The sequence below is a fragment of the Platalea leucorodia genome (genome assembly GCF_965183815.1).
Source record: "Platalea leucorodia genome assembly, chromosome: 27".
In the NCBI taxonomy this organism is placed as follows: domain Eukaryota; kingdom Metazoa; phylum Chordata; class Aves; order Pelecaniformes; family Threskiornithidae; genus Platalea; species Platalea leucorodia.
This window is the reverse complement of record NC_138849.1, coordinates 51,238-77,096: the sequence shown is the minus strand read 5'-3', so window position 1 is coordinate 77,096 and position 25,859 is coordinate 51,238. Positions and strand designations below refer to the sequence as shown.

General features: G+C 64.1%; 4 protein-coding genes across 7 annotated transcripts; 2 read left to right on the top strand and 2 right to left on the bottom strand.

The window, feature by feature from the left end:
- Positions 1-307: 307 nt before the first annotated feature.
- On the bottom strand, positions 308-12,009 carry TRIM28 (tripartite motif containing 28). 4 transcript variants are annotated; one of them, XM_082333734.1, is made up of 18 exons: positions 10,625-12,008; positions 9,305-9,417; positions 9,070-9,202; positions 8,693-8,828; positions 7,498-7,614; positions 7,271-7,385; positions 7,040-7,186; positions 5,971-6,085; positions 5,401-5,501; positions 5,035-5,293; positions 4,915-4,957; positions 4,441-4,503; positions 3,612-3,813; positions 3,289-3,530; positions 1,818-1,926; positions 1,664-1,738; positions 1,433-1,567; positions 308-621 (listed from the first exon to the last, which is right to left on the bottom strand). In XM_082333734.1, exons 1-18 carry the CDS (start codon positions 10,824-10,826, stop codon positions 451-453), a joined length of 2,478 nt encoding a protein of 825 aa, XP_082189860.1. In that variant the 5' UTR covers positions 10,827-12,008; the 3' UTR covers positions 308-450. The 4 variants fall into 4 exon arrangements, with proteins under 4 accessions (XP_082189860.1, XP_082189857.1, XP_082189858.1 ...); XM_082333731.1 differs by having other exon boundaries at positions 3,289-3,813; positions 10,625-12,009; XM_082333732.1 differs by having other exon boundaries at positions 3,289-3,813; positions 4,915-4,954; positions 10,625-12,009.
- Positions 12,010-14,061: 2,052 nt separating this feature from the next.
- On the top strand, positions 14,062-16,391 carry MZF1 (myeloid zinc finger 1). The gene is made up of 2 exons (XM_082333741.1): positions 14,062-14,593; positions 15,785-16,391. The coding sequence occupies exons 1-2, from the start codon at positions 14,476-14,478 to the stop codon at positions 16,375-16,377; spliced, it is 711 nt and encodes a 236-aa protein (XP_082189867.1). The 5' UTR covers positions 14,062-14,475; the 3' UTR covers positions 16,378-16,391.
- A 274-nt stretch (positions 16,392-16,665) lies between these two features.
- On the top strand, positions 16,666-18,789 carry LOC309601000 (uncharacterized protein). Its single transcript, XM_082333742.1, has 3 exons — positions 16,666-16,797; positions 17,677-17,737; positions 18,205-18,789. Exons 1-3 carry the CDS (start codon positions 16,756-16,758, stop codon positions 18,786-18,788), a joined length of 687 nt encoding a protein of 228 aa, XP_082189868.1. The 5' UTR covers positions 16,666-16,755; the 3' UTR covers position 18,789.
- A 1,545-nt stretch (positions 18,790-20,334) lies between these two features.
- ZBTB45 (zinc finger and BTB domain containing 45) lies at positions 20,335-25,514 on the bottom strand. Its single transcript, XM_082333738.1, has 3 exons — positions 25,461-25,514; positions 23,213-24,274; positions 20,335-20,700 (listed from the first exon to the last, which is right to left on the bottom strand). The coding sequence occupies exons 2-3, from the start codon at positions 24,216-24,218 to the stop codon at positions 20,342-20,344; spliced, it is 1,365 nt and encodes a 454-aa protein (XP_082189864.1). The 5' UTR covers positions 24,219-24,274; positions 25,461-25,514; the 3' UTR covers positions 20,335-20,341.
- Positions 25,515-25,859: the final 345 nt, after the last annotated feature.

The following is a 25,859-nucleotide window of genomic DNA, read 5'->3' as shown; positions in this document are numbered from 1 at the left end:
AGGAGCTTAAGGCACTGGCCCAGCCCTACAGCCTTTTACTTTACCCCAATGGGCGCCGCCATCTTTCTCATGGGCGCCGCCATCTTTATTGGGGGCACGTGGAAGGAGGCGCCCTACTGGGACCAGTTCCCCTCCATACTGGGACCAGTCCCTCCCCTCTCAGTATGGCCAGCACCAACCCTTCCAGCTTCAGCCCAGTAGCTCCCAGTCCAGCACCAGTTTAGCCCCTCGCCAGCCGCTCCATCCGCACCGGGGGGGGCGAAGACGGGGGGCACAAGGAGGAGACAAAATGGCGGGGCCCCGAGAGGAGGGAGAGGATGGCTTTATTTCTGGGGGACACTCACGGGGGGGACGAGGGCAGCGGCTGGCGGGGGGGGACGGGGACACCGCCACGTCCTTCCTCACCGTCCTCGGGGTCAACGGGGAGGGGATCGGGCCCCGTTGCCACCGTCAGGGCCCCAGGGGGCCGGCGCGGGGGGGCAGGGAGCCTTCGGCCTCATCCAGGGGGATGGCGGGCTCGAGGAGGAGAGCGGAGGAGAATTTGCGATCGCCGAAGGCGGCGCTGAGCCGGGCTTCGAAGAAGCGTTGGAGGCCCAGGATGGACTGAACGTCCGCCTTGTCCTGGGGAGGGGGAAAACGGGGGTGAGGGGGGGAAACACAGGGGGGACGAAAAACCGGGGGGGGGATGGGGGGGAAGGGAAGGAGGAAAAACAGTGGGGGAGGAGGGGGAAAAAACGGTGGGGAACAGGAGGGAAAAATGGGGGAGGGGAAACGGGGGGAGGGGGGAAACACGGGGGGAGGGGGAAAAACGGGGGGAGGAGGGGGAAAAAACGGGGGGAACAGGAGGGAAAAATGGGGGAGGGGGGAAACACGGGGGGGAGGAGGAAAAACGGGGGGGCAGGAGGAAAAACGGAGTGGGGGACGAGGAAAAACGGGGGGGGGAATGAGGAAAAACGGGGGGGGGAACGAGGAAAAACGGGGGGGGGAACGAGGAAAAACGGGGGGGGGAACGAGGAAAAACGGGGGGAGGAGGACGAGGAAAAACGGGGGGAGGACGAGGAAAAACGGGGGGGAGGACGAGGAAAAACGGGGGGGGAGGACGAGGAAAAACGGGGGGGGAGGACGAGGAAAAACGGGGGGGGAGGACGAGGAAAAACGGGGGGGGGAGGACGAGGAAAAACGGGGGGGGGGAGGACGAGGAAAAACGGGGGGGGGGGAGGACGAGGAAAAACGGGGGGGGGGGAGGACGAGGAAAAACGGGGGGGGGAGGACGAGGAAAAACGGGGGGGGGGAGGACGAGGAAAAACGGGGGGGGGGGGGAGGACAAGGAAAAACGGGGGGGGGAGGAGGAGGAGGAGGAGGAAAAACAGGGGGGGAGGGGGGTCTGGATCCCCCCCGGCGCCCCCAAAACCCGCCCGGGGGCGCGGCGCACCTCGGTGAGGCGGTTGAACTGCCGGATCATCCTCCAGACGTCGCGGGCGAACTCCTCGGGGCAGCGGTAGTGGGGGGTGAGCTTCTCCTGCAGCTTGGCGCGGATGAGGGTCAGGTCGATGGCGTCGTGGCCGTCCTGGGGAGGGATCCCGGCGGGGGTGAGGGATCCCGGGGGGGGCGAGGGATCCCCCACCCCCCCTTGGATGCCCTACCCCCGTGCGGCAGGACTCACCGGGGAGCTGGAGAGGCGGTGGAGGGGCCGGCAGGGCTCGTGGCAGAGCAGCTCCAGCAGCACGTACTCACATTTCTGCAGGGATTTAAAGGGATCCCCTTGATCCCTTCGTGCACCACCGGATCCGCCCCGATCACTCCCTCCCCCTACGTACCTGCTGGTCCAGGAGGCAGAGTTTGTGGGGCGGCCGCTCCTCGAAGCCGTCGGCGAGGGCCTCGCTGGGGGGCGGCAGGTCCTGGCACAGCAGACACCTCCACTCGGGGCTGCGGGATCGGGCGAGGGGATCGGGTGAGGGGATCGGGCGGTCCCCCCGCCCCCTCCTCTCCCAGCTTGTTCATTGCAGCGCAGGCAGAGCTCCCCCCCGGGGACTGGGGTCCAGAGCTCCCCAGGCGCTGGGACCAAGGGGGTGGGGGCAGCCGTGGGGGTCGGGGGCAGCAGATCCCACAGGGGGATTCCCACACAGGTCAGGGCCAGGCAGTAAAAGGATCAAGTGGGGGGGGGGGGGGTCCGCGATGGAGGGGAGATACCAGCTCCCCAGGGATCAAAGAGGTCCCAACTGATCCAAGACCGATGCGCGACTCTCCCCACGGGCCAGGGCAGTAGATCCCCAAGGGATCTGGGTTGCCGTGTAGGTCCCCAGGTGGACTGAGGACCTACAAGAGATCCAGGAGGGCCAGGGATGGAGGAGTAGAGCACCATGGGGCTCAGACCCCGCAGGTTCCCCCAGGATTTGGGATCAAGAGGTAGATCCCAATGCAGATGAGGGCCAGGAGATCCCAGAGGATCTGGGCTTGAGAGGTGGATCGCTCCACGGATGACAGAAAGCAGACCCCCAGGGCTCTGTGGTCAACAGCTGGACCTCCAACAAGGATGGAGACAGGATCTCTGGGGATCGTGGGACAGTCCCTGCGTGGAGCTGAGCTGGCCCGGTCCACGGGGTTGGAAGATCCCCAGAAGAAAAAAAAAAAACAAAAAAACAAAACAAAACAGCAAATCCTGGGGATCCAGTAGCAACCAGGGACTGGAAAACCTGGGTGGCAGCCACTTCCTTGGAGGAAGGACCAGTGGATCCCAAAAGACGCCAAGAGATCCCAAGGGAGAGCTGTGGACTAGGGTCAAGCGGCTCCCAAAGCTCCAGCACTGGCCAAGGACCTCTGGGGTGGGGCAGAACTGGATCTGGGGTGAGGGGGGGCAGATCGATCCCAGAGGCCAGTGATCACTCAGGGAATCCAGTGGCACCAGCAGATTCCCCCCAAGGAATCAGGAGGGGTAGAAGTAATTCCACCCCCATCCTGGGACAAGGAAGCAGCAGATCCTATGGGAGATGAGTAGATCCTGTCAGACATCAGCAGACCCCAAAGATCTGGTGGCTCTGGGCGATCCCTGAAGATCTGGGGAGCAGCAGATCCCCAAGATCCTCCACGACACTGTGGGGCAGTAACCCCCAGCAAGGGGGATCCCAGGGAAGAGCAGTAGATCCTGGGGGATCTAGCAGTGCCAGAGGAGCCCCAAGGGGAGGATGAAGCGGCGACCCTCAGGGACGGGAGATCAGCGGATCCCAGGGACGCAGGGGGAGGTGACCGGGGGCAGCGGATTCCAGGCTGCCCAGTGGATCCCAGGCATACCTGGGGACCTCCTGGAGGGCGGGGAGGTGACAGTCGAGGTGGTAGCAGTGCTCGCAACGGTCACACATCACCACGGCGCCGGCCCGGCAGCAGACGCGGCAACAGGAGACCCTGGGGCCGGCGGGGGCAGATCCCAGCCCCAAGGAGGATCCGGGGGGTCCCGGCACCCCGGGGGGCTCGGGGAGCAACGCCACCGGTTTGGTGTCCTGGGCGTCCCCGATGGCCGCCTCCTGCTGCTCCTCCTGCGAGGGGAAGGGGGAAGAGAGAGAGGGGTGAGACAGACGGACAGGGAGGGAGGGGGGGACGGACAGAGGGACACCCACCTTGATGGTGAGGGGGACGGGGGGCTGCGGCTGCGCCCCCCGCTCGATGACGATGAGGCTGAAGTCCTCGGCCGAGGTGCCGGGGAAGACGCGGAAGACGGGGGGCTGCGCCGCCCCTGACAGATCCAGGTCCAGCCGCTCCAGGCTGACCCGCGGCACCTTGCGGAGGAGGGCGGTCACCGGACCCCCGGGGGGGCGGCTCCTGGGGGACACAAGGGGAGGTCAGGATTTAGGGGGCCCCTCTCAACCCCCTTGGGTTTGGGGTGCTGGTAGCCACTGGTCCCTTCAGGATGGGGGTGCCAACTGCCACCCTGCAGCACAAAGGGGACAAGGGGGGACCCCAGCCACCCCCTGGCGCGGGGGGACAAGAGGAGGGGACCCCAGGAGCAGAGTGACAAGGCGCAGGGGAGCGTTGGGTACAGGGTGACGAGAGGGGGGGTCCTGATCACCCCCTGGCACACAGGGACCCAGCCACTCCCTGGTAGAGGGGACAAGAAGGGGGGGGACACCCTAGGAACAGAGTGACAGGGGACAGGGACATTCCAGATGAGGGACCCTCAGGAAGGGGGTGACAAGGGATGGGATTGGCGGGGGGGGGGGGACGGGACGGGGCTCGCAGCTGCCCCTGGACAGAGGTGACAAGGGACAGGGGGGTCCCAGTCACCTGCGGGTACCGGGGGACAGGGGCAGGGGCTGTCCCAGTTGTCCCCAGGCCCAAGGGACAGGGTCACCCCAGGCCCGGGGCTCCACCTTCCGCCCCCTCAACTCGCTGTCGCAATGGAGGTGCCCTAACTCCCCCCTCCCCCCGCCACCGAGCCCTCGTCGTTACCGCTTAATGAGCAGCTTCTTAACGAACTTCTCCTCCTCCCCGGGAGGATTAACGGGTTTTCTCCTGTATAACGAGGTCGATCAGGGCACCTCGGGGTCCCTGGGGAGCCCCCCAAGCCCCAAAATTGTTCTTCTCCCAACTGGGAGACCCCCTGGGACGGAGCCCCACTACCCCAGGGGCGATGACGGGGACACGGTGGCCCTGTCCTCCGTGCCTGGGTATGGAGCGACGGGGGACGTGGGGGACTGTGGCCACCTCTGGGGGATAAGGGTGGGGGGGAACCCTGGGTGAGGGGGTGTCCCTGCCACCCCCTGGACACGGGGTGACAAGGGACAGGGTCCCTGGTGCGGGGTGACAAGGAAAGGAGGTCTCAAGTACGGGGTGACACAGGACAACTATGGCGGGGGGGTTCAAAGGGTGACAAAGGCCAGCAGATCCCCGGGGACAAGGGACAAGGGGTTCCGCCACACTCACCTCTTCACTCCTGTGACAGCGGCTTCGGGGGAGCCGTTGGCTGCTGAGAAAAACCCTCATCAGGGGCCTTCCTCCCCTCCCTCATCCTCCTCCCACCCCGTGTCACCCTTCGCCACTCACCGAGCTCAGCACCCGCGGCCCCGGGGCTCTCGGCCGTCTGCGGGTAAAGGCGAGGAGGGGACAGGTTGGGACAGCCCAGTCCCTCGTCCCCCGGGGGACACTGAAGCAGGGTGGGCATCCCCAGCCCCCCGTCACCGCTCTGCGGGGCGCCGGGGGTCCCCTGCCCCTCCTCAGCCCCCGTTTGGGGTCCCACTGGGGGCTGCAGGAGGGGGCCGGGGGCGTATTGCCCTTTGCTCACCACCATGGCTTGCAGGGGGCCCTGGAGAAGAGAAATTGGGGGGGGATCCATTACCAGGGGGGCACCCATGGGTGCGGGGACCCCCCTCCCAAAAAAAAAACGCACCCTCCTCACCCTCCCGGAGGTACCTGCGAGGCGCCCGCGGCCGGGCTGGGGCCACGGGGGCTGGTGGCTCGCGGCTGGGGGCTGAGGGCCGGCGGGGGGAGGCTCCGCTCCGAGATGATGGTGCCTGCAAGGCGGGGGGAGGGGTGTCTGGAGGGGATCTCGGGGGGTTTGGGGGTGGAGGGGGGGGGTCTCAGGAAGCTCTGGGGGGATTTGGGGGGGATCTGGGGGTGTCAGGAAGGGCTGGGAGGGATTTTTGGGAAGGTCTGGGGGGATTTGGGGGGGGCTAGGGGGTGTCAGGAAGGGCTGGGGGGCCCTGGGGGGGATCCTGGGGGGGGCTGGTGGTGTCAGGAGGGGATTTGGGGGGGTTTGGGTGTGCGGGGGGGGGGGGGTCTCAGGAAGCTCTGCAGGGATTTTGGGGGGATTTGGGGAGGGCTGGGGCTTTCAGGAAGGTTTGGGGGGGGCTGGGGGGGATCTTGGGGGGGGGCTGGGGGTGTCTGGAGGGGATTTTGGGGGGTTTGGGGGTGCAGGGGGGGGTCTCAGGAAGCTCTGCAGGGATTTTGGGGGGATTTTGGATACCCTCCCCGCAGGCTCACCGAAGCTCTCGGCACTCTTGGTCCAGGCGTTGAGATCCCACTGGAATTTCATGTCACCCTGCGGCTCCACGGGGTCCACGATCATCTTGAGGGCACGGTGGAGCTGGAAGCAGATCTGGGGGGCACGGGGGGGGCTCGTCACAACCTGGGGACCTCGAGGGGGACGCGTGTGACAGCATCCTGGGGTGGCTGTCACAACACAGGGACCCCAAGTGGGCACGTGGCAGCCCCCCGAGACACCCATCGTATCGTAGGGACCCCGAGGGGATGCATGGCAGCACCCCGGGGACACTTGTCACATCACAGGGACCCAGAGGACACACGTGGCAGCGCCCCAGGGACACTTGTCACATCACAAGGACCCCGAGGGGACACGTGGCAGCACCCCGGGGACACTTGTCACATCATAGGGACCCCAAGGGGACACATGGCAGCACCCTGAGGGCACCTGTCACATCGTGGTGACCCAAAGGGGACACATGACAGCGCTCTGGTGCGCCCATCGTGCCACCAGGACCCCGAGGGGACGTGCAGCAGCACCCATCACACGACAGGGACTGCAATGGGACCCACTGCGGCACCCGTGATGTCACAGGGACCCCAAGGGGACCTGATGCCGTCACCCTGCTGGCACCCATCACGTCACAGGGACTCTGAGCCCCTGGCAGGGGGGTTCCCATTACAGCATGGGGACTCGCAGGGGACCCAGCATGTCCCAGGGACCCCACTGCAGCACCCTGGGGACACGGACGGGGAGGCAGCGGGGGACACTGGGCACCCTGGGGAGGCTGAGGGGGAGCTGGGGGCAAACCACTCCTCAGGACATCGTCTTCCGACCCCGCTTCGCCCCACATCCCCCCAAAACAGGGGACCCAGAGGAAAGCAGATCCCAAGACGCAGCACAGCCTGGGACTTGGCTTCGCTCTCCAGCACCCACTTTTCCACCGGTCCCCGAAAGCAGAGTCACGGCGACAGCGGGGTCCCCAACTACCCATCCCGAGGGGTTCCCTGCCCAAGGTGAGGGGTTTAGGGGGGTCTGCGAGGGGGTTTCAGCCCCTCGACATCTCACCAGCTTCTTGGAGAGCAGCAGAGCGGTGCTGTTGTCGCTCTCCAGGGCCCAGGAGGCGAAGCGGAGGATGTGCTCCTGGTGCCGCTGCAGCTTGGTCATGGCCCAGTGCTGCCGCTCCAGCTTCTCCTGCTGCCCCTCCGTCACCCTCTGCGAGGAAAGGGGACAATGCCACCTCAGGGCAGAGGGACGGTGACACGGGACGCGTTGGCACCGCGTCACCACCCGGCTCACCTGAGCGTCGCTCACCAGCACCTTGCCGCGCTTGTTGAGCTCCTTCATGATCTGGAGGATGGCCATCTTCACGTCCACCTGCACCCGCTTCTGCACGTCCGTTACCTGGCGGATGCTGCCGGCAGAGAAGGGAAGGGGTGAGGGGGGTAAATGCCCCCGTCAGGGGCAGATAATTCCCCTGGGGGGGCAGATAATTCCCCCCGGGGGGGATCAGGTGGGGCACGTACAAGCTGCGCACTTCCTTGGTGGAGCGCTGCAGGCTGGCGTGTTTGTCGCCCAGGCGCTTCACCAGCGTCGCCAGCATCTTGCGCTGGTTCCTCACCGCGTCCTCCAGAAACTGGTACCTGCAGCAGGGGAGAAAAGGGGGTCGCAACGGGGCTGGGGGGGGGCTGCGAGGCCCAAAACGCCCCGATGGGGGCAGCCCCCCACACCAGCGACCCATGGGGGGGGCCCCAAAATAGCCCCCACGGAGACCCCCCCCGACTCCCGGAGCCACTGGAGAAAGGAACCAACTTGAATGAGTTAACCCGCTCAACGCTTATCTAACTTCCTCGTTAATTTGTTAGCCATTAACAATCAAATTAATTTGGGTTAAGGAGGTGGCCGAGCTAACAAACTTGTCAGCCACAAAACTGAAATTTAAAAAAAAAAGCCACTAAATTAGTTATTTGCTTCAACTGAATTAGATCTTACGCATCAAAAATGCTTTTAATGTCACGAATCAATCAGGTAGGTAATCTAACTAGATATCTGCTCAGATAATCAGATAATGAATCAAATTAGTTATCGATTCAACCAGGAAATTTAACCAGGCTCAGAGCAAAACCAGTCTATTTAAAAAAACCAAAAAACCAAAAAAACCCCAATTAAAAATCGGTTAAAAATCAAGCGAATTAAAATAACTAAGAAGGTAATTAATTTTTCATGACTAGCAAACTAGGTATCTGCAATTCCAAAACCTAAAAGCAATTTAAGCCCTGCAAACCAACCAGCCCGCTAATTAACAAAGTAACTAATCAGATAACGTACGTATTTGCTTAAAAACAAAAATTAACCAAAATTAACCCTCGGTCAACCCCTTCAGCAGTTGCCCAATTAATAACTAATGAGCTTCATTGTTAAAATCAATAACTAATTAATGAGAATAATTAGCCACAGGCTAACTTCAGTTCTTTTTCAACAACTTATCAGTTTAATTAGTTATCTGCTTTCTTAGATATTCATTAAAAACATTTCAGGTGCTGTGGGGCCTCGCCGATAAGGCGCAGAGGTGACCTTTTCAGTCGATAAATAAAATTCAGTTATCCAACTTGCCCCAAACCACTATTTTTAAGGGATAACGAGCAGGATAACCGATTGGAGCGATAATTAGCCACGAAAAACCAATTTTTATTAAATTAATTACTGCCAGCGCCCACTCACTGGTGGTCCTTGTGCGCGTTGAGCTGGCAGTCGCGGCAGGTGAGCGTGTCGCACGTGTCGCAGAAGAGCACCAGCGGCTCGTGCTTGTGTACGGAGCAGTACACGGTGCGCTCCTTCTCCTTCGCCTTGCCGCTGCCTGCGGGAAACGTGGTGTGACGTCACCGTGACGTCACGGTGACGTCACCGGCACCCAGTGGGACCTGCTGGCGGAGGAGGCATCTCTGTGGGACAGGCACGGCCGCAGTGGCACCTCCGGATGCGCCCAGGGATGGGCTGGCCACAAGGTCACCGCCTCAGAAAGGACGGCGACAGCGCGGTGACAAGGACGGTGACAGCGCGGTGACAAGGACGGCGACAGCGCGGTGACAAGGACGGACCTGCGGCCCGGACGGTGTGGTCCTTGGTGTACTTGACCCGCTGGTGGGCTTCCACGCAGGTCTCGCAGAGCGGCTCCGAGCACTCCACGCAGTAGCTGGTGGCCGGCGCGTTGTCCTCGCAGCTGGTGCAGCACTGGGGGACAAGAAACATGGCGTGGGGACACCGGGCTCGCAGAGCCGCGAGGAGCTCGCTTCACCCTAATTAATCGTTAATTAAGCATTAACGATGCATTACCTGACTTGATCCCTGGCTGGTGGCAGCCGTCTCGGTCCCGCTGTCCCTCAGAAAGTAGTTCTCCACAATGTCCTTCAGGTGACACTGGTGTTTGCAGATGGGGCAGTCGACCACTGCGGGGAGGGGAGCGGTGAGGGGGTGTCGGGGGGGTCCCAGGGTCACCCCAAACCCCGGTCACCACCGTTTGTCACTAGAGAGTCCCCTTGTGGACCCACACGGTGCCTCGTGCCTGCCAAAACCGCGCCGGCTCGTTAGCAGGGCGGGCCGCTAACGTGCTTCAGCAAAGAAGAAAGAAACCAGAAGATCCTGGGTCCTGACGGCGACATGCGGATCTTGGAGACCCCCAAAACCAGAGCCCCACCACGGCCCTGGGGCTGTCTCCGATGTCGTCGCAGAGGGGACAGCGTCTCAGGGGATCCCTGCTCCCGAAGCAGGTCCAGCATGGATCCAGGTCGCCTTTTTCCAGCCAAACCGCCGGGGTAAGGAAGTTTCATCCACCGCAAACCTCCACGGCCCCTGCCTCTCGCTCAGCTCCATCATCCACCTTCACAGCAGGCGCTGATTTACCCTCCCTCCTCCTCCTCGCCTCGGGAGGCGGCACAGCGACGGTTGAGATGCCATCACCCGCAGACAGCGGGGAGAGGATGTGGCGCTTTTGATCTCTCCAGAAGCCTCCCCGCCGAGGTGGAGGAGTGCGGAGACGGCGACGAGGAGCCGCGACGGCGGCAACCGCTGGCAACGGGGTCAGAACACCCCCTCCCGGGGTGGGACAACCCCGTGGCAGGAAGGATCCAGGCATCCCAGTGGGGTCAGAGCAGCCGTAGGGGCAGCTGGGGGCTGCCCAGTGTGACAAACTTAGGGGGGGAGGAGGCCACCGAGCACAGGAGGCTTGTGCAGACCCCACGGGCCACCCCACATCCAGACGGAGCCCCGCACAGGGAGCCCCGGGGGAAGCCGAGGGTGTCGACAGCACCCCAGCCGCTTCACCCCCGGCTCCGCTTGCACCCCTCAGCAGGGCTCCGGTCCCACACTGCCTTCACAGGCACCCAGGCCCACCCTGATCCCTCTTCACACCCTCGCGGGGCTCGTTGTGCCACCCTACCTGTCCGTACCCCCTTCCCCGGCCTTGTACACACACACACGCCCCCCCCGCCTTGCACGGCTCCCGGGCCCGTTGACACAACCCTCCCTCCCCTTTACAGCCTTGCACGACCCCTCCTTTAGCTGAGCCTCAGACGGTCCTTCCCCCCGTAGGGCTCCCTCGCCCCCGGTTAACACACGTCCCCCGTTAAGACGCCCTCGCCCCCCGCCTCGCCTCACCTGGCCCATCCGCGGTAGGAGCGGCGGCAGGGCCCGGTGCGGCCCGCAAACACTCCCGGCAAACCGAGTGGAGACAGGGCAGCAACCGCGGTTCCCTCTCGGCCCTCAGCCGCTCCCGGCAGACACCGCAACGCTCCAGCAGATCCAGAGAATCCGGTTGTTTCCCGGCGGGACCGCCCGCCTCCACCGCCGGGCCCGACATGGCGGCCGCTGCCCCCCTCAGTCCCCTCACCGGGGGGACCCGCGAGCCCCCGCCGGCTGCGCGCGCAGGGACCGCCCACCTCCTCCGGGAGCAGCCAATCAGCGCCCGTCGTGCGCCGAGGGGGGCGGGGGGCTCGTCGGGATTGACAGAGCGGGAAGGCAATGGGAGGCGCAGGCGGGTGGGGAAGGCGGGACAGGAGCGAGAGAGGGGCGGGAAGGAGCCGCCGGCACGTGAGCAGTGCGGGGGCGGAGTTAAAGAGGACGGACCAATCAGCTCACTCAGTGGGTGGGGTCCACACCTTATTAAGCCAATAGGCAGCTGGAGAGCGCGGACTGACAGCCCGTGGATCCAATCCGCTTCTTCAAAGCGCTCCGCCCCCAGGGTGGGAGGGCGAATGTGGTCTGCAATCCGAAAGGGCGAGCAGGCGCTGGACCAACCAGCGGTCGCATCACCTCAGGGAAGGCGGTGGCTTTTAAGATGGACGTTGCGCTCAGCCAATCGGCATCCCCACTCCTCGGGGAGGCGGGGAAGAAGCTCTGATCGACAGCTCAGCGAACCAATCATCTTTGCAAGTACCTCAGCATCCCTAGAGCGGGACCGGAGTCGCTCCGGTTCGGCCGCGGTGGGCGAGGGCCCCGGGGGAGGGAGGGGGCTCCGGCCCAGCGGGGTCTCAGGGCAAGACTGGGATGGGGGAACGATGTGGGCAGGGTATCGATGGCAGCCTAGGGCTGGGCCTGGGTGTGGGCCCAGAGCGGGACGTGGGCCTGGCCTTGGGCTGGTCCTGGATGTGGCCCCGGGCTTGGGTCTGGGTGTGGGTGCAGGCCTGGGGCAAAGCCTGGACATCAGCTGGGGCCGAGGCCCAACCTGGGCTGTCAGCCCGGGGCTGGGGAGGCTCAGCCCAGGCGCTGGGCAAGGACCTGCTCCAGGGCTGGTCTTGGGCCTGGGTTGAGGCCCGGGTTTAGGGCTGGTTGTGGGCAAGAGCCTAAGGCCAGAACCTGACTTTAGGTTGTGGTGTGAGCCAGGCCTGGGCCCAAGACCCAAAATCACCGCCCTCCCTCAGAGCTCACCCTCAACCATGCCAGGACCAGCCCGGACAGCCCCGATTCGGCTCCCTCAGCCCCTTGTCCTGCCCCGGCGACCCCATCCAACACCCCCGTGCTACCCCCGAGCCTCCCGTGCTTCCCTCCACCCGCCCATCTCATTCTGCCCCATGGTTTTGCTTCTCAGTCCATTTAACGCCCGATTTCCCCCCCAGAGGAGAAGCCTGGGAGTCTCCAAAGGGACTTTGAGGTCCCCAGAGCCATGTGCAAGTGAGTAAAAACACCTTAAAAATACTTAACCTCACTACTGGAGATGATGACTTAAAGCTGATGCTGGGTGAAAGTTGTTGGGGGTCACACAAGTCTTTGGGGGGGCCCAGGGTGGCGGATTGGGGGCAAACTGGGCCAAACTGGGGCTCCCCTCACTACCCGTGGGGGTAAATAGATCCCATTCCCTCCCAAAAGCACCCAAATTTTGGCCTGTTTAATGACCCACTGGTAGGATTGGGGGGAGCCCCGAAACCGAGGGGGTGCCTGGGCCCACCCTGACACAGGATGGGGTCTGTCTGAACCCCTTCCCCCATTCCTAGTTTGGGGGGGTTTCCCACTCCCCCATTCCCAGTTTGGGTGCTGCTCCCCTCCCCTACTCCCAGTTTGGGGGGTTCCCCCCAGCCAGACCCCTCTTGCCATTTTTGGGGGGAGGGCTATTCCCCCCCCAACATTCCCAGTTTGGGGACGATTCCCAGTTCCCCATTCCCGGTTTGCAAGTTTATCACCCTCCCCCATTCCCAGTTTGGGAAGGGTTTCCCCCCTTCCCCACTCCCAGTTTGGGAGCGATTCCCAATTCCCCATTCCCAGTTTGCAGGTTTATCTCCCTCCCCCATTCCCAGTTTGGAGGTGATTCTCAATTCCCCGTTCCCAGTTTGCAGGTTTATCTCCCTCCCCCACTCCCAGTTTGGGAGCGATTCCCAATTCTCCATTCCCAGTTTGCAGGTTTATCTCCCTCCCCCATTCCCAGTTCGAGGGGGGTTTCCTCTCCTCCATTCCCAGTTTGGGCAGGGTTTCCCCCCTTCCCCACTCCCAGTTTGGGGTGGAGGTGGGTCCCTCTTCACCCCCCACCCCCACCCCCGTTCCCAGTTTGGGAGCCTCTCTCCCAGTTTGGGGGCTCCCTGCCCGTTCCCCATTCCCAGTCCATGGAGGGGGGGGGTGGTGTCTCCCCCTCCCCACCCCACCATGGGGTCCCAGTGGGGCTGTGTCACCCGTGGGGGTCCCCACCCCGCACCAGTGGGGATGTGGCACCCAACTGGGAGCTACTGGGGGAAGATGGGGGACACCTATGGGTGCTGAGCTTCTGCGTCACCTCCCGCCCTGGGGTGGGGACGCCCACGGGGGTGTCCCCGGCATGGTGACACCCCTCCTAGGTGTCCCCAGGGTGGTGGCACGTCTCAGGGAGGGGGACATTGCCCTCCTGGGTGTCCCTGGCACCCAGGTGGGGTGGGGAAACCCACGACAGGGCCCCACTACCTACCCCACGCGGGGGGGGGGCGGGGCCCCCCGGCACCGCCCCTCCGGTACCGCCCGTCCCCGTCCCCCCCCCCCGTTCGTCCCCCCCGGTGCCGCCCTCGGCTCCCTCCGGTCCCTCCCCGGTGCCTCCGGTCCCCCCGGTGCGGGCGGGGCGCGCCCCCCCTCTGCCCCCCCTTTTCCGCCGCTCCCGCCAGCTCGGCCCGACTCGGGGCAGGGCCCGCCTGAGGTACTGGGAGCGGGTTGGGGCACTGGGAGCGATGGGGGGGAACTGGGAGCACTGGGGAGGGACTGGGAGCGCTAAGGGGGGGACTAGGAGAGCTGGGGAGGCTGCGGGGATGGACACGGCGGGGGGCACCAGGGGGTTACTGGGCGTGCTGGGGGGGTACTGGGAGCACTGGGGAGGGACTGGGAGCATTAAGTGGGGACTGGGGAGGCTGGGGGGGTGAACCCTGGGGGGCACCAGGGGGCTACTGGGAGTACTGGGGGGCAGAACTGGGAGCACTGGGGAGGGACTGGGAGCTCTAAGGGGGGTACTAGGAGAGCTGGGGAGGCTGCGGGGGTGGTCATGGGGGGGCACCAGGGGGTGTACTGGGAATGCTGGGGGGGTACTGGGAGCACTGGGGGGCAGAACTGGGAGCACTGGGGAGGGACTGGGAGCACTAAGTGGAGACTGGGAGGACTGGGGAAGGTGGCAGGGTGAACACTGGGGGGCACCAGGGGATTACTGGGAGTGCTGGGGGTGTACTGGGAGCACTGGGGGGCAGAACTGGGAGCACTAAGGGGGGACTGGGAGTGCTGGGGGGGAGAACTGGGACCACCGAGGAGGCCAGCAAAGGGGTTACCAGGGTCAGTGGGTGTTACTGGGAGTGCTGCAGGAGGGTTACTGGGAGCACTAGGAGCCCTGGGGCAGAGTTACTGGGAACACTGGGAAGGTCAACTGGGGGAAACCAGGAGCGCTGGGATGTTACTGGGAACACGTGGGAGGCACTGGGGGTTACTGGGAACACTGTGAGGAGTCACAGGAAGCACTGGGAGTTACTGGGAGTACGGGGGTGGGTCCTGGGAGAGCACTGAGGTTACTGGGAATGCTGGGAGGGCACTGGGGGGCACTGGGAGCACTGGCTGACGGTGGTGTCCCCGCAGGCGCCATGTTCCTGGCCGAGGGCCCCTGGGCGCTGGCGGCCCCGGGACAGCGTCCCCCCGGTGAGCACCCCGTGTCCCCTCCTGTCCCCTCCTGTCCCCCAATGTCCCCCCGGGTCCCCTCCTGTCCCCTCCTGTCCCCCCATGTCCCCTGGGTCCCCCCATGTCCCTCTCAAGGTCCCCCTGGGTCCCCTCCTGTCCTCCTCCATGTCCCCAGGTCCCCCAATGTCCCCTGCGTCCCCCCAGGTCCCCTCGGGTCCCCCCCAGGTCCCCTCCTGTCCCCCTCCATGTCCCCACATCCCCCAATGTCCCCTGGGCCCCCTCAATGTCCCCTGCAGGTCCCCTGGTCCCCCTCAAGGTCCCCCCATGTCCCCTCGGGTCCCCCCAGGTCCCTTCCTGTCCCTTTCCATGTCCCCGGGTCTCCCAATGTCCCCTGGGTCCCCCTGGGTCCCCCTCAAGGTCCCCCCATGTCACCTCGCGTCCCCCCGGGTCCCCTCCTGTCCCCCCCAATGTCCCCAGGTCCCCCAATGTCCCCTGGGTCCCCCCGTGTCCCTCAGCGTCCCCTGGGATCCCCTGGTGCCCCCCCCCCCCGTTTCTGTGTCCCCCCCGGTCCCTCCACATCCCCTTGGTGTCCCTTTGTGTCCCCACCACGTCCCCCGCGTGTCCTCAGGTCTCTCAAAGTCCCCTCATGTCATCGTGTCCCCACCTCCGTGTCCCCATGTATCTCCCCCGTGTCACTCCCAATGTCCCCCGTGTCCCTTCACGTGTCCTCCCGTGTCCCCGTGTCACTCCCAATGTCCCCCATGTCCCTTCACGTGTCCCTCATGTCACTCCGTGTGTCCCCACATCCTCGTGTCACTCCACACATCCCCCATGTCACTCCAGATGTCCCCCATGTCACACTGTGTCCCCCCATGTCCCCGTGTCACTCCAAATGTCCCCCATGTCCCTCTGCATGTCCCCCACGTCCCTCTGCATGTCCCCCACATCACACTGCCTGTCCCTGGCATGTCCCCACGTCACACCACGCGTCCCCCACGTCCCCATCTCACTCCAAATGTCCCCATGTCACTGCGTGTGTGTCCCTGTGTCACTTCAAATGTCCCCATCTCTGTGTGTCCCTCTGTGTCCCCCGTGGCCCTCCGCGTGTCCCCTATGTCACACCGCGTGTCCCTCACGTGTCCCCCATGTCCCTCCACGTGTCCCCAGCGTCCCCACGCCCCGTCCCCCCCTCACTCCCCTCTCTCCCCACAGCCCCCAGCCCCGCCGCCGCTCCGCCACCGCCACCACCCGCCACCGCCGCCGCCTGCCCGCAGCGCTCCGGCCCCACCGCCCCGCCGGCGCCCGGAGCCCACCGCTGCGCCGACTGCGGTAAGACCTTCGGCACCCGCTCCCGGCTGGCGGTGCACCGGCGGGTGCACACCGGTGAACGCCCCTTCGCCTGCGCCCACTGCGGCAAACGCTTCAGCCAGAGCTCGGCGCTGGGCCTGCACCGACGCCTCCACACCGGCGAGCGGCCCCACGCCTGCGCCGACTGCGGCAAAGCCTTCGCCGTGCCCTCGCACCTGGTGGTGCACCGGCGGGTGCACACCGGCGAACGCCCCTTCGCCTGCGCCCACTGCGGCAAACGCTTCAGCCAGAGCTCGGCGCTGGCGCTGCACCGACGCAGTCACACCGGCGAGAGGCCCCACGCCTGCGCCGACTGCGGCAAAGCCTTCGCCGTCGCTTCCCACCTGGCCGCTCACCGCCGCATCCACACCGGCGAGAAGCCCTTCCCCTGCCCACGCTGCGGCAAGCGCTTCCGCCAGCGCTCCGGCCTCGTCACCCACCAGCGGGGACACAAGTAGCCCTTGGGGACACCGAAACGGGCGCCGGGTGTCACCGAATTCACCGCCAGCAGCCCCAAAGGACCCCAAGGTACGGACATCGGGAATCCCCTTAACTCTGCCCGTCACCACGGGGACCTCGGGGAGCCACCGCCAGCGCCCCGGCCTCATCACCCGCCAACGGGGACACAAGTAGCCCTTGGGGACACCGAAACGGGCGCCGGGTGTCACCGAATTCACCGCCAGCAGCCCCAAAGGACCCCAAGGTACGGACATCGGGAATCCCCTTAACTCTGCCCGTCACCACGGGGACCTCGGGGAGCCACCGCCAGCGCCCCGGCCTCATCACCCGCCAACGGGGACACAAGTAGCCCTTGGGGACACCGAAACGGGCGCCGGATGTCACCGAATTCACCGCCAGCAGCCCCAAAGGACCCCAAGGTACGGACATCGGGAATCCCCTTAACTCTGCCCGTCACCATGGGGACCTCGGGGAGCCACCGCCAGCGCCCCGGCCTCGTCACCCGCCAGCGGGGACCCGAGTCACCCCGGGGACCCCCGAATTCATTTCCGGACCCCCCGCTCCAGCTCCAGACCCCAAATTTGGCTCTGGACGCCCCCCTGCAGCCTCTGGGACCTGGAGGCCCCCCTGTCCCCTTAGCTCTGCCCCTCGGGCCCCCGCAGCTCTTGGGAGACACAGGGGTGAGGACCCAAAATGGGGTAAAAACCTGCCGAAATGGGCAAAACCGCCCCTCCCCCCCCAAATATAATGCAGCCCCCCCCCCCCCCGGGGTAAGGCGGCGCGGAGGGGGTTAACACCATCGAGTTGCGGTCCTCCGAGCGGCGCGGAGCGGCCCCTAGCGGTACCCGAGCGCTTCCGGGGGCGCGGGGCGGCGGCGGCTCCGCGGCGATTGGGTGGGGGGTGGGGGGGGTGGAGGACACGGGGACACCGGGACCGGGGACACCGGGACCGGCCCGGAGCCCCCCCAGGCTCCCCGGTGCTGCCCCCCTTCGCTGTCCCCCCCCACCTCCGTTTCCGGTGCCCCCTCCCGTGCTCCCCCCGTTCCCGGGACACCCCCCCAGGGAGACCCCGATATCGTCCCGCCCCCCCATGCTCACCCCTTTTGGGGTCCCCCACCCCCGGTCCGGAGGCCCCCCCGCGTCCACCCTCGGTGCCCCCCCAAGATCCTCCCCTTGTCCCCCCTCCATCTCTGTCCCCCCACCCACGCGGGTGCCTCCCCCCAGCCCTGGCAGAGGGTGCCCCCCACCCCTGGGTCCTCTTTTGGGGGGTGCTGACCCCCACCCCGTGTCTCTCTGCAGGCCATGGAGCAGCCAGAGGAGCCACCCGGCGACTGGGACACGGTCCCCGACACCCACAGAGGTGAGCCCTGCCTGGGAGGGGGTGCAGGGGGACAGGGCAAAGCATCATGGGACAGCGGAGGGGTCCAACACTGACCAAAGCAGGTCCATCTCCTCCAGGTTCCTCATGGCTCCTCCCAGTGAAGTCTGAGGACCTCCAAGGATGGAGACCCACCACGTCCCTGGGTCTCTTCCCCAGCTCCATCCCACCAGGGTGGGGAGGGACACGGGACCTTGCTCCAACCCAACCCCAACCCAGGTCCATCCTTGACCTCCGTGTTCCTCCTGGCCATCTCCAAATGAGACCTGGGTCTGAGGGGGCTTGGGAGGCAATTTGGGAGATCCGGGGGGCAGCGAGGCAGATCGAGGGGCGATTTGGGAGATCTGAGGTGATTTGGGAATTCCAGGGATCAAATTGGGATACCGAGGGCGATTAAGAAGCTCAGGGAGGGCAATTAGGGATCCCCACCCACCTCCATGTCCCCACAGGCACCGCGAAGTCCCCAGAGATGGACACCCCCGAGAGCCTGGTGACGTCACCGCCGCTGCCCCCGTCACCCGCCCTGGGCTGGCCCTGGGGGCTGCCCCCCACGCCCCCCCCGACTACCCGGAAACCCTACAAGTGCACCGAATGCGGCAAGGCGTTCGGGCAGAGCTCGCACCTGATGCGGCACCTGGGCACCCACACGGGCGAGAAACCCTACAAGTGCGGCGCCTGCGCCAAGAGCTTCACCCAGAACTCCAACCTCCTGCAGCACCAGCGCACCCACACCGGTGAGAAACCCTACGAGTGCGGCGCCTGCGGCAAACGTTTCGGCTGGAGCTCCAACCTCAGCCAGCATCGCCGTCTCCACAGTGGCCAGAAGCCCTTCCAGTGCGGCCAGTGTGGCAAATGCTTCGGCGAGAGCGCCCGTCTGCTCGAGCACCAGCGCACCCACACCGGCGAGAAGCCCTACCGCTGTCCCGATTGCCCCAAGACCTTCAGCCGCGGCTCCCACCTCGCTCGCCACCGCCGCCTCCACGCAGCTGAGCGGGGACCTGGTCCGGCACTGGCGGTGCATCGGGGTCTCTGAGGGGCTCCCCAAGGAGAGGGGAGGAGGTGGTGGAGCAGATGGTGGTGCTTCTTTGGTGACCACGGGGACGTGGTTTGACCTGCCGGTGCCCGTCGTCAACAGAAGGATTCATGGAGGATCCGTGACGCGGTCAATGGCTGCTACAGCCCTTCTGTGGTGGCCACGGGGATGTGGTTTGGCCTCGTTGGCGCCCATCATCAATACAAAGACTTCAGGAAGATCCATGATGTGGCCAGTGGCTATTACAGCTGTTCTGTGGTGGCCACGTGACCGTGGTTTGGCCCTATCGGCACCCACCATCAACACAGACTTCAGGAGGAGCCACGACATGGCCAGTGGTGGCCACGGGGACGTAGTTTGGCCCCATTGGTGCTCACCGTCAATGTAAAGCCTTGGGGAGGACCCATGATGTGGCCAGTGACTCTATGGCCCTTCTGTGGTGGCCACGGGGACATGGTTTGGGTCCATCAATGCCCATTGTTGGCTTGTGGGGAACCCGTGTAGGCAAAACCACAGGACTGGGGACAAACGTGGACACAGAGACTTGGGGAGGACTCATGATGTGGCCGACGGCTACCACAGCCCTTCTGTGGTAGCCATGAGGATGTGGTTTGGCCTTTTTGGTGTCCGTCAGCAATGCAAAGACTTGGGAAGGGTCCATGACACAGCCAATGGCTACTACAGCTCTTCTGTGGTAGCCACGGGGATGTGGTTTAGCCCCACCGGTGCCCATTGGCAACACAAAGGCTTGGGGAGGGCCCACGACATGGCCAATGGGGATGTGGGTTTGCCCCACTGGTGCCTCCCACTGGCTCGTGGAGAAGCCACGTGGGCAAAAAGAGATGGCATTGGGGCTGAAGGTGGACGCAAAGACTCGGGGAGGACCCATGACAGGGCCCAATGGCTACTACAGCTCGTCTGTGGTGGCCATGGGGTTGTAGTTTGGTCCTGTTGGCACCCGTTGTCATCACAAAGACTTGGGGAGGTTCCATGACGTGGCCAATGGCTACCACAGCCCTTCCATGGTGGCCACGGGGACATAGTTTGGTCCCGTTGGCACCCGTTGTCATCACAAAGACTTGGGGAGGTCCCGTGACGTGGCCAATGCCTACTGTTGCCCTTCCGTGGTGGCCACGTGCCCACGGTTAGCACCCACCGTTCAGTAGGTGAGATGTTACGTGGGCAAGCAGTGAGGAGGGGGGGAATTTTTAGGGAAAAAAATCGCAATAATGGCACTAAAACGGTCCTTAAAACCCGCGTGTTGATTTTCACCACCCACCGGTGCCACCAAGTCTGTTTAACCGCCCCCGCCGCCGTGGTTTGGGGGGACAGAAACCACGTCACCAGGAGGGGACAAGCGGGACGGACCCCATCTCCCTCTGTCTGTCCGTCCAGGGCATGAAATCCATGTCTGGGGTGGGGTCAAAGTCCTCCAGGTTTCACCCCACGGTGCTCAAACAGCCCCAGGAGCTCATCCACAGGCACAGGGGAGCCCCAAAACCCACCCCCGAGGCAGTTTGGGGGTGACAGAGACCCCCCCCCCCGGGGCACCCTCACGCTGTGTGAGCGGGGCCGGCACCCGCAGCCTCAGCACCTGGCCACGTTGCCAGCCCAGCTTCAGGTGGCGGCGGTGGCCCCGGCGGTGGCCCCGGTGGTGGCACGGGGTGGGTGGCAGCGGCGTGGCGTTCGAGGAGGGTGCGGTGGGAGAAGCCCTTGGTGCAGAGGCGGCACTGGAAGCGCTCGGGGCGGTGGGTGCGCATGTGGACGTTGAGGGAGCTCTTCTGGGTGAAGCGTTTGCAGCAGACGCCGCACTGGAAGGCGCGGACGCCCGTGTGGGTCACCATGTGCTTCAGCAGGTAGTCACGGAGTGAGAAGGAGCGCCAGCAGATGGAGCACTGGTGGGGCTTCTCACCTACAGAGAGACAACCGTGGGTCAACTGGGATCAATATGGGTCAACGCGGATCGATACGGGTCAACGCAGATCAATATAGGTCAACATGGATCAATATAGGTCAACATGGATCAACATGGGTCAACATGGATCGATACAGGTCAGCACGGATCAACATGGATCAACGTGGGTCAACATGGATCAACGTGGGTCAACATGGATCAACGTGGGTCAACACGGATCAATATGTGTCAACACGGATCAGCATGGATCAACATGAATCGATATGGGTCAACATGGGTCACCATGGATCGACGTGGGTCACCATGGATCAATATGGGTCAACATGGATCAATGTGGGTCAACATGGATCGATACAGGTCAACATGGATCAATGTGGGTCAACACGGATCAACATGGGTCAACACGGATCAACATGGGTCAACATGGGTCAATACAGCTCCTCATGGATCAACATGGAAGCAACACAGGTTGACAGGGGTCAACATGGATCAATACAGGTCAACGTGGATCAACATGGAGCACCACAAGTTAATGGGTCAACACAGGTCAACACGGAGTGACATGGCTCAACATGAGTCAACATAGATCGACACAAGTCGATGGATCACCATGGGTGAAAAGAGTAACGTGCATCGATGAGGGTCAACACAGGTCAACATGGATCAACACAGGTCATCGTGGGTCAACATGGGTACCATGGAGTGACACGGGTGAACAGGGACCAACATAGGTCAACACAGATCAATGTGGGTCAACACGGTTCCCCAGGTGAACATGGATTAACATGGATCAACACAGGTTGACATGGGTCAACAGATCAACATGGGTCAACGTGGTTGCACAGGTGAACATGGATCAACATGGGTCAGCAGATCAACACAGGTCAATGTGGAGCAACACAGATCAACACGGGTCAGCATGGATCCACAGGTGAACATGGATCAACATGGGTCAACCCAGGTCAACATGGGTCAGCAGATCAACCTGAGTCAAAATGGAGCAACACAGGTCAACATGGGTGAACACGGAATGACACGGGACATCATGGATCAACACAGGTCTACATGGGTCAAAATGGAGCAACACAGAGTGACATGGGGCAACAGGGGTCAACATGGATCTACACAGGTCAACATGGGTCAACGGGGATCAAGAGCAACACGGGTTAACGTGGGGCAACACGGGTCAACATGGGGCAACAAACATGGATCAACACGTGATCAGCATGGGCCACCACAGACTGATGTGGGTCACCACAGAGTGACACGGCTCAACACTGATGACATGGAGCAACGCGTGTCAACATGGAGCAACACGGAGCAATGTGTCAACGTGGATTGGCGTGGAGCGACACGGGTCAACACGTGATCAACATGGGTCACCACAGATTGGCGTGGGTCACCACAGAGTGATGTGGGTCACCACACAGTGACACGGGTCAACACAGGTCAACACGTGATCAACATGGGTCACCACAGAGTGATGTGGGTCACCACACAGTGACACGGGTCAACACAGGTCAACACGTGATCAACATGGGTCACCACAGAGTGATGTGGGTCACCACACAGTGACACGGGTCAACACAGGTCAACACGTGATCAACATGGGTCACCACAGATTGGCGTGGGTCACCACACAGTGACATGGGTCACCACAGAGTGACACGGGTCAACACTGATGACATGGAGCAACGCGTGTCAACATGGAGCAACACAGAGCAACGTGTCAACATGGATTGGCATGGAGTGACACGGGTCAACACGTGATCAACATGGGTCACCACAGATTGGCGTGGGTCACCACAGAGGGATGTGGGTCACCACAGAGTGACACGGGTCAACACAGGGTGACACAGGTCAACGTTGATGACATGGAGCAACACAGAGCAACACGTGTCAACATGGAGCAACACAGAGCAATGTGTCAACGTGGATTGGCGTGGAGCGACACGGGTCAACACAGGTCAACACGTGATCAACATGGGTCACCACAGAGTGATGTGGGTCACCACACAGTGACACGGGTCACCACAGGGTGACACAGGTCAACACTGATGACATGGAGCAAGGCATGTCAACATGGAGCAACACGGAGCAACGTGTGTCAACATGGATTGGCGTGGAGCGACACGGGTCAACACGTGATCAACATGGGTCACCACAGATTGGCATGGGTCACCACTGATCAACGTGGGTCACCACAGAGTGACACGGGTCAACACAGGGTGACGCAGGTCAACACTGATGACATGGAGCAACGCGTGTCAACATGGAGCAACACGGAGCAACGTGTGTCAACGTGGGTCCCCACCCCCCCCATCCCCGCTCCCTCCCTGCGCCACCCCCACCCCCCCCGTCCTTGTTCCCCCAACATCTCCCCCCCCTTCCGCGGCCCCACCTCCCCCCGCCCTCCCCGTCCCCACCGTGTCCCCCACGAGGGAGCCGGCTGAGCCCCGCGGCCCCGCCATGGCCCCGCCGTGGCCCCGCCGCGGCGGCGGCCCCTCACCGGAGTGGATGAACATGTGTTTGGTGTAGTTCTTGCGGGAGCTGAAGGTCTTCTGGCAGTGGCCGCACTGGTAGGAGGGCTCGGGGCAACGCGACGGACCGGGCTGGGGCGCCTCGGTGGCCGGGTGGCCACCCGCCCCGCTCAGCCCCACCTCCGCTCCCCCCTCGTAGAGCGGCGGCGGTGGCGCCACGAAACCAAAACCGTTGCCCCCCGTCGCCGCTTTGGCGCTGAACGCCGGCGCCCGGCCCAGCGCCTCCAGGCTGCAGTCGGGCCCGAACTTGGCGCCCTCCTCGCCGGGCCACGGCGGCAGGAAGGCGTCGGCGAAGACCTCGGGAGCGCCGAAAAACGGCGGCTCCTCGGCGGTGAAGGGTGGAGGGGCGAAGCCTTCCTCACCAGCACCGCCGGCGGCGCCCCCTCCTTCCTCCTCCTCTTCTTCCTCCTCCTTGACCGGCAGCTGGAGCCGCAGCGGCTGACGCTGCTTGCGGCTGTGACAACTCGGCGCCGGTTCGGTTGAACTGAAGCGGACGTCGGGCTCCGCCGGCGCCGGTACCGGCAGGGACTTGTGGCGGGGGTCGGCGGACGCCAGGCCGGCCTCGGGGCGGGCCGGGCGGGCGGGGGGCAGCGCCTTGGGCCCCCGACTCTGGGAGATGATCTGGGTGCATTCGTCAATGACCGTCTTGATCTGGAGGATGGAGGCGGCGGTGAGGATCTGGAGAGCTTCCGACTGGGCCACCACCAAGCAACCGCTGTACATGAACTCCACCAGCTGGCGTACGGCTCCGCTGGGGACAACGGGTGGCACCTCGATGGCCGAGTGACCCAAGAGCAATTTGTCGTGGAAGAAGGGGCTGCCGGCGGCCAGGACGCAGCGGTGGGCTCGGAGGGTGGCCTCGCGGATGCGAACCGTCACGTCACAGAAGTGACCGCCCAAGCGTTGGCCGTTGAGGGTCTCCAGCAGCGAACGGCTGAAGTTCTGGAGGTGGATGTAGTGGACCGCCTCCGCCATGGCCGCGGGGCCGGGCGCCGGCGGGGCCCCGCGTCGTCGGTGAGGTCAGGAGATACCTGAGGGAAGAGCAACGGGGTTTGGGGACATCGTATGAGGTGTCACCAAGGGTTGGGGACATCAACGTGGTGTGGAGAAGCCACCTTACGGGATGTCACCAGGAGCTCAGGACATCAACGTGGTGTGGAGAAGCCACCTTATGGGATGTCACCAAGGGTTGGGGACATCAACGTGGTGTGGAGAAGCCACCTTATGGGATGTCACCAAGGGTTGGGGACATCAACGTGGTGTGGAGAAGCCACCTTATGGGATGTCACCAGGAGCTGGGGACATCAACATGGTGTGGAGAAGACACCAGGGCATCACCAGGGTCTGGGGACACCTTATGGGATGTCACCATGGACTGGGGACACCAACGTGGTGTGGAGATACCACCAGGGCGTCAGCAGGAGCTGGGGACACCACTGAGGACATCTCCAGGGGCATTAAGGACACAGCTGGGGACATCACCGTGGTGTGGAGAAGCCACCTTATGGGATGTCACCATGGGCTGGGGACATCAACATGGGATGGAGAAGCCACCAGGACGTCACCAGGAGCTGGGGACACCGCTGAGGACATCTCCAGGGGGGTAAGGACACAGGGGGACATGGGCTGGGGACATCAGCGTGGTGTGGAGAAGCCACCAGCGTGTCACCAGGGTCTGGGGACACCTTATGGGATGTCACCATGGGTTGGGGACACCAACGTGGTGTGGAGATGCCCGTGTGACACCACCAGGGGCTGGGGACACCCTGTGTGACGTCACCGGGAGCCAGGGACACCCTGTGTGACATCACCAGGGGCTGGGGCTGTGGTTGGGGACGTTGACAGGGGCTGGGGACACCCTGTGTGACGTCACTGGGGGCTGGGGACACCCTGTGTGACGTCACCGGGGGCTTGGGCTGTGGTTGGGGACGTTGACAGGGGCTGGGGACACCCTGTGTGACGTCACCGGGGGCCGGGGACACCCTGTGGGGCGTCACCCGGGGCTGGGGACAGCGAGGCGGGTGGGGAAGCCGCCAGGACGTCACCAGGCGCCCCGTGGGACGTCAGGGGGTGCTGGGGACAGCGCTGCTGACATCACGGGGGCTCGGGGACAGCTCGCGGGACGTCACCGGGGTGTGGCGACACCTCGGGGCCCCCCCTCCCCCCCCCCAGGACCCAGGCGGCGGCGGGGCGGGGCGGGGGCGGGGCCGCACTCACCTCCGCGCCCGCCGGAACCGCCGCCGGCCCCCGCACCCGGAAGCGCCTCCGCCGCCGCTTCCGGCAGCCCCGGCGCGTCACTTCCGGGGGGGGCGCCGGAGGGGAAGTGAGCGGGAACCATAGAGAGGGAGCCGGCGCGGTCCTCCCGCCGCCCCCCGCACCATAGAGACGGGGCGGGAGCGGCCCCGCCCCTTGCGGGGGCCTCTGCAGGGCCGCGGGCCCCTATAGACCCCATAGGGGCCCCCATAGTGCTACGGTACCCTATAGACCCCATAGGGACCCCCATAGTGCTACGATACCCTATAGACCCCATAGGGACCCCCATAGGGACCCCCATAGTGCTATGATACCCTATAGACTCCATAGGGACCCCCATAGTGCTACGGTACCCTATAGACC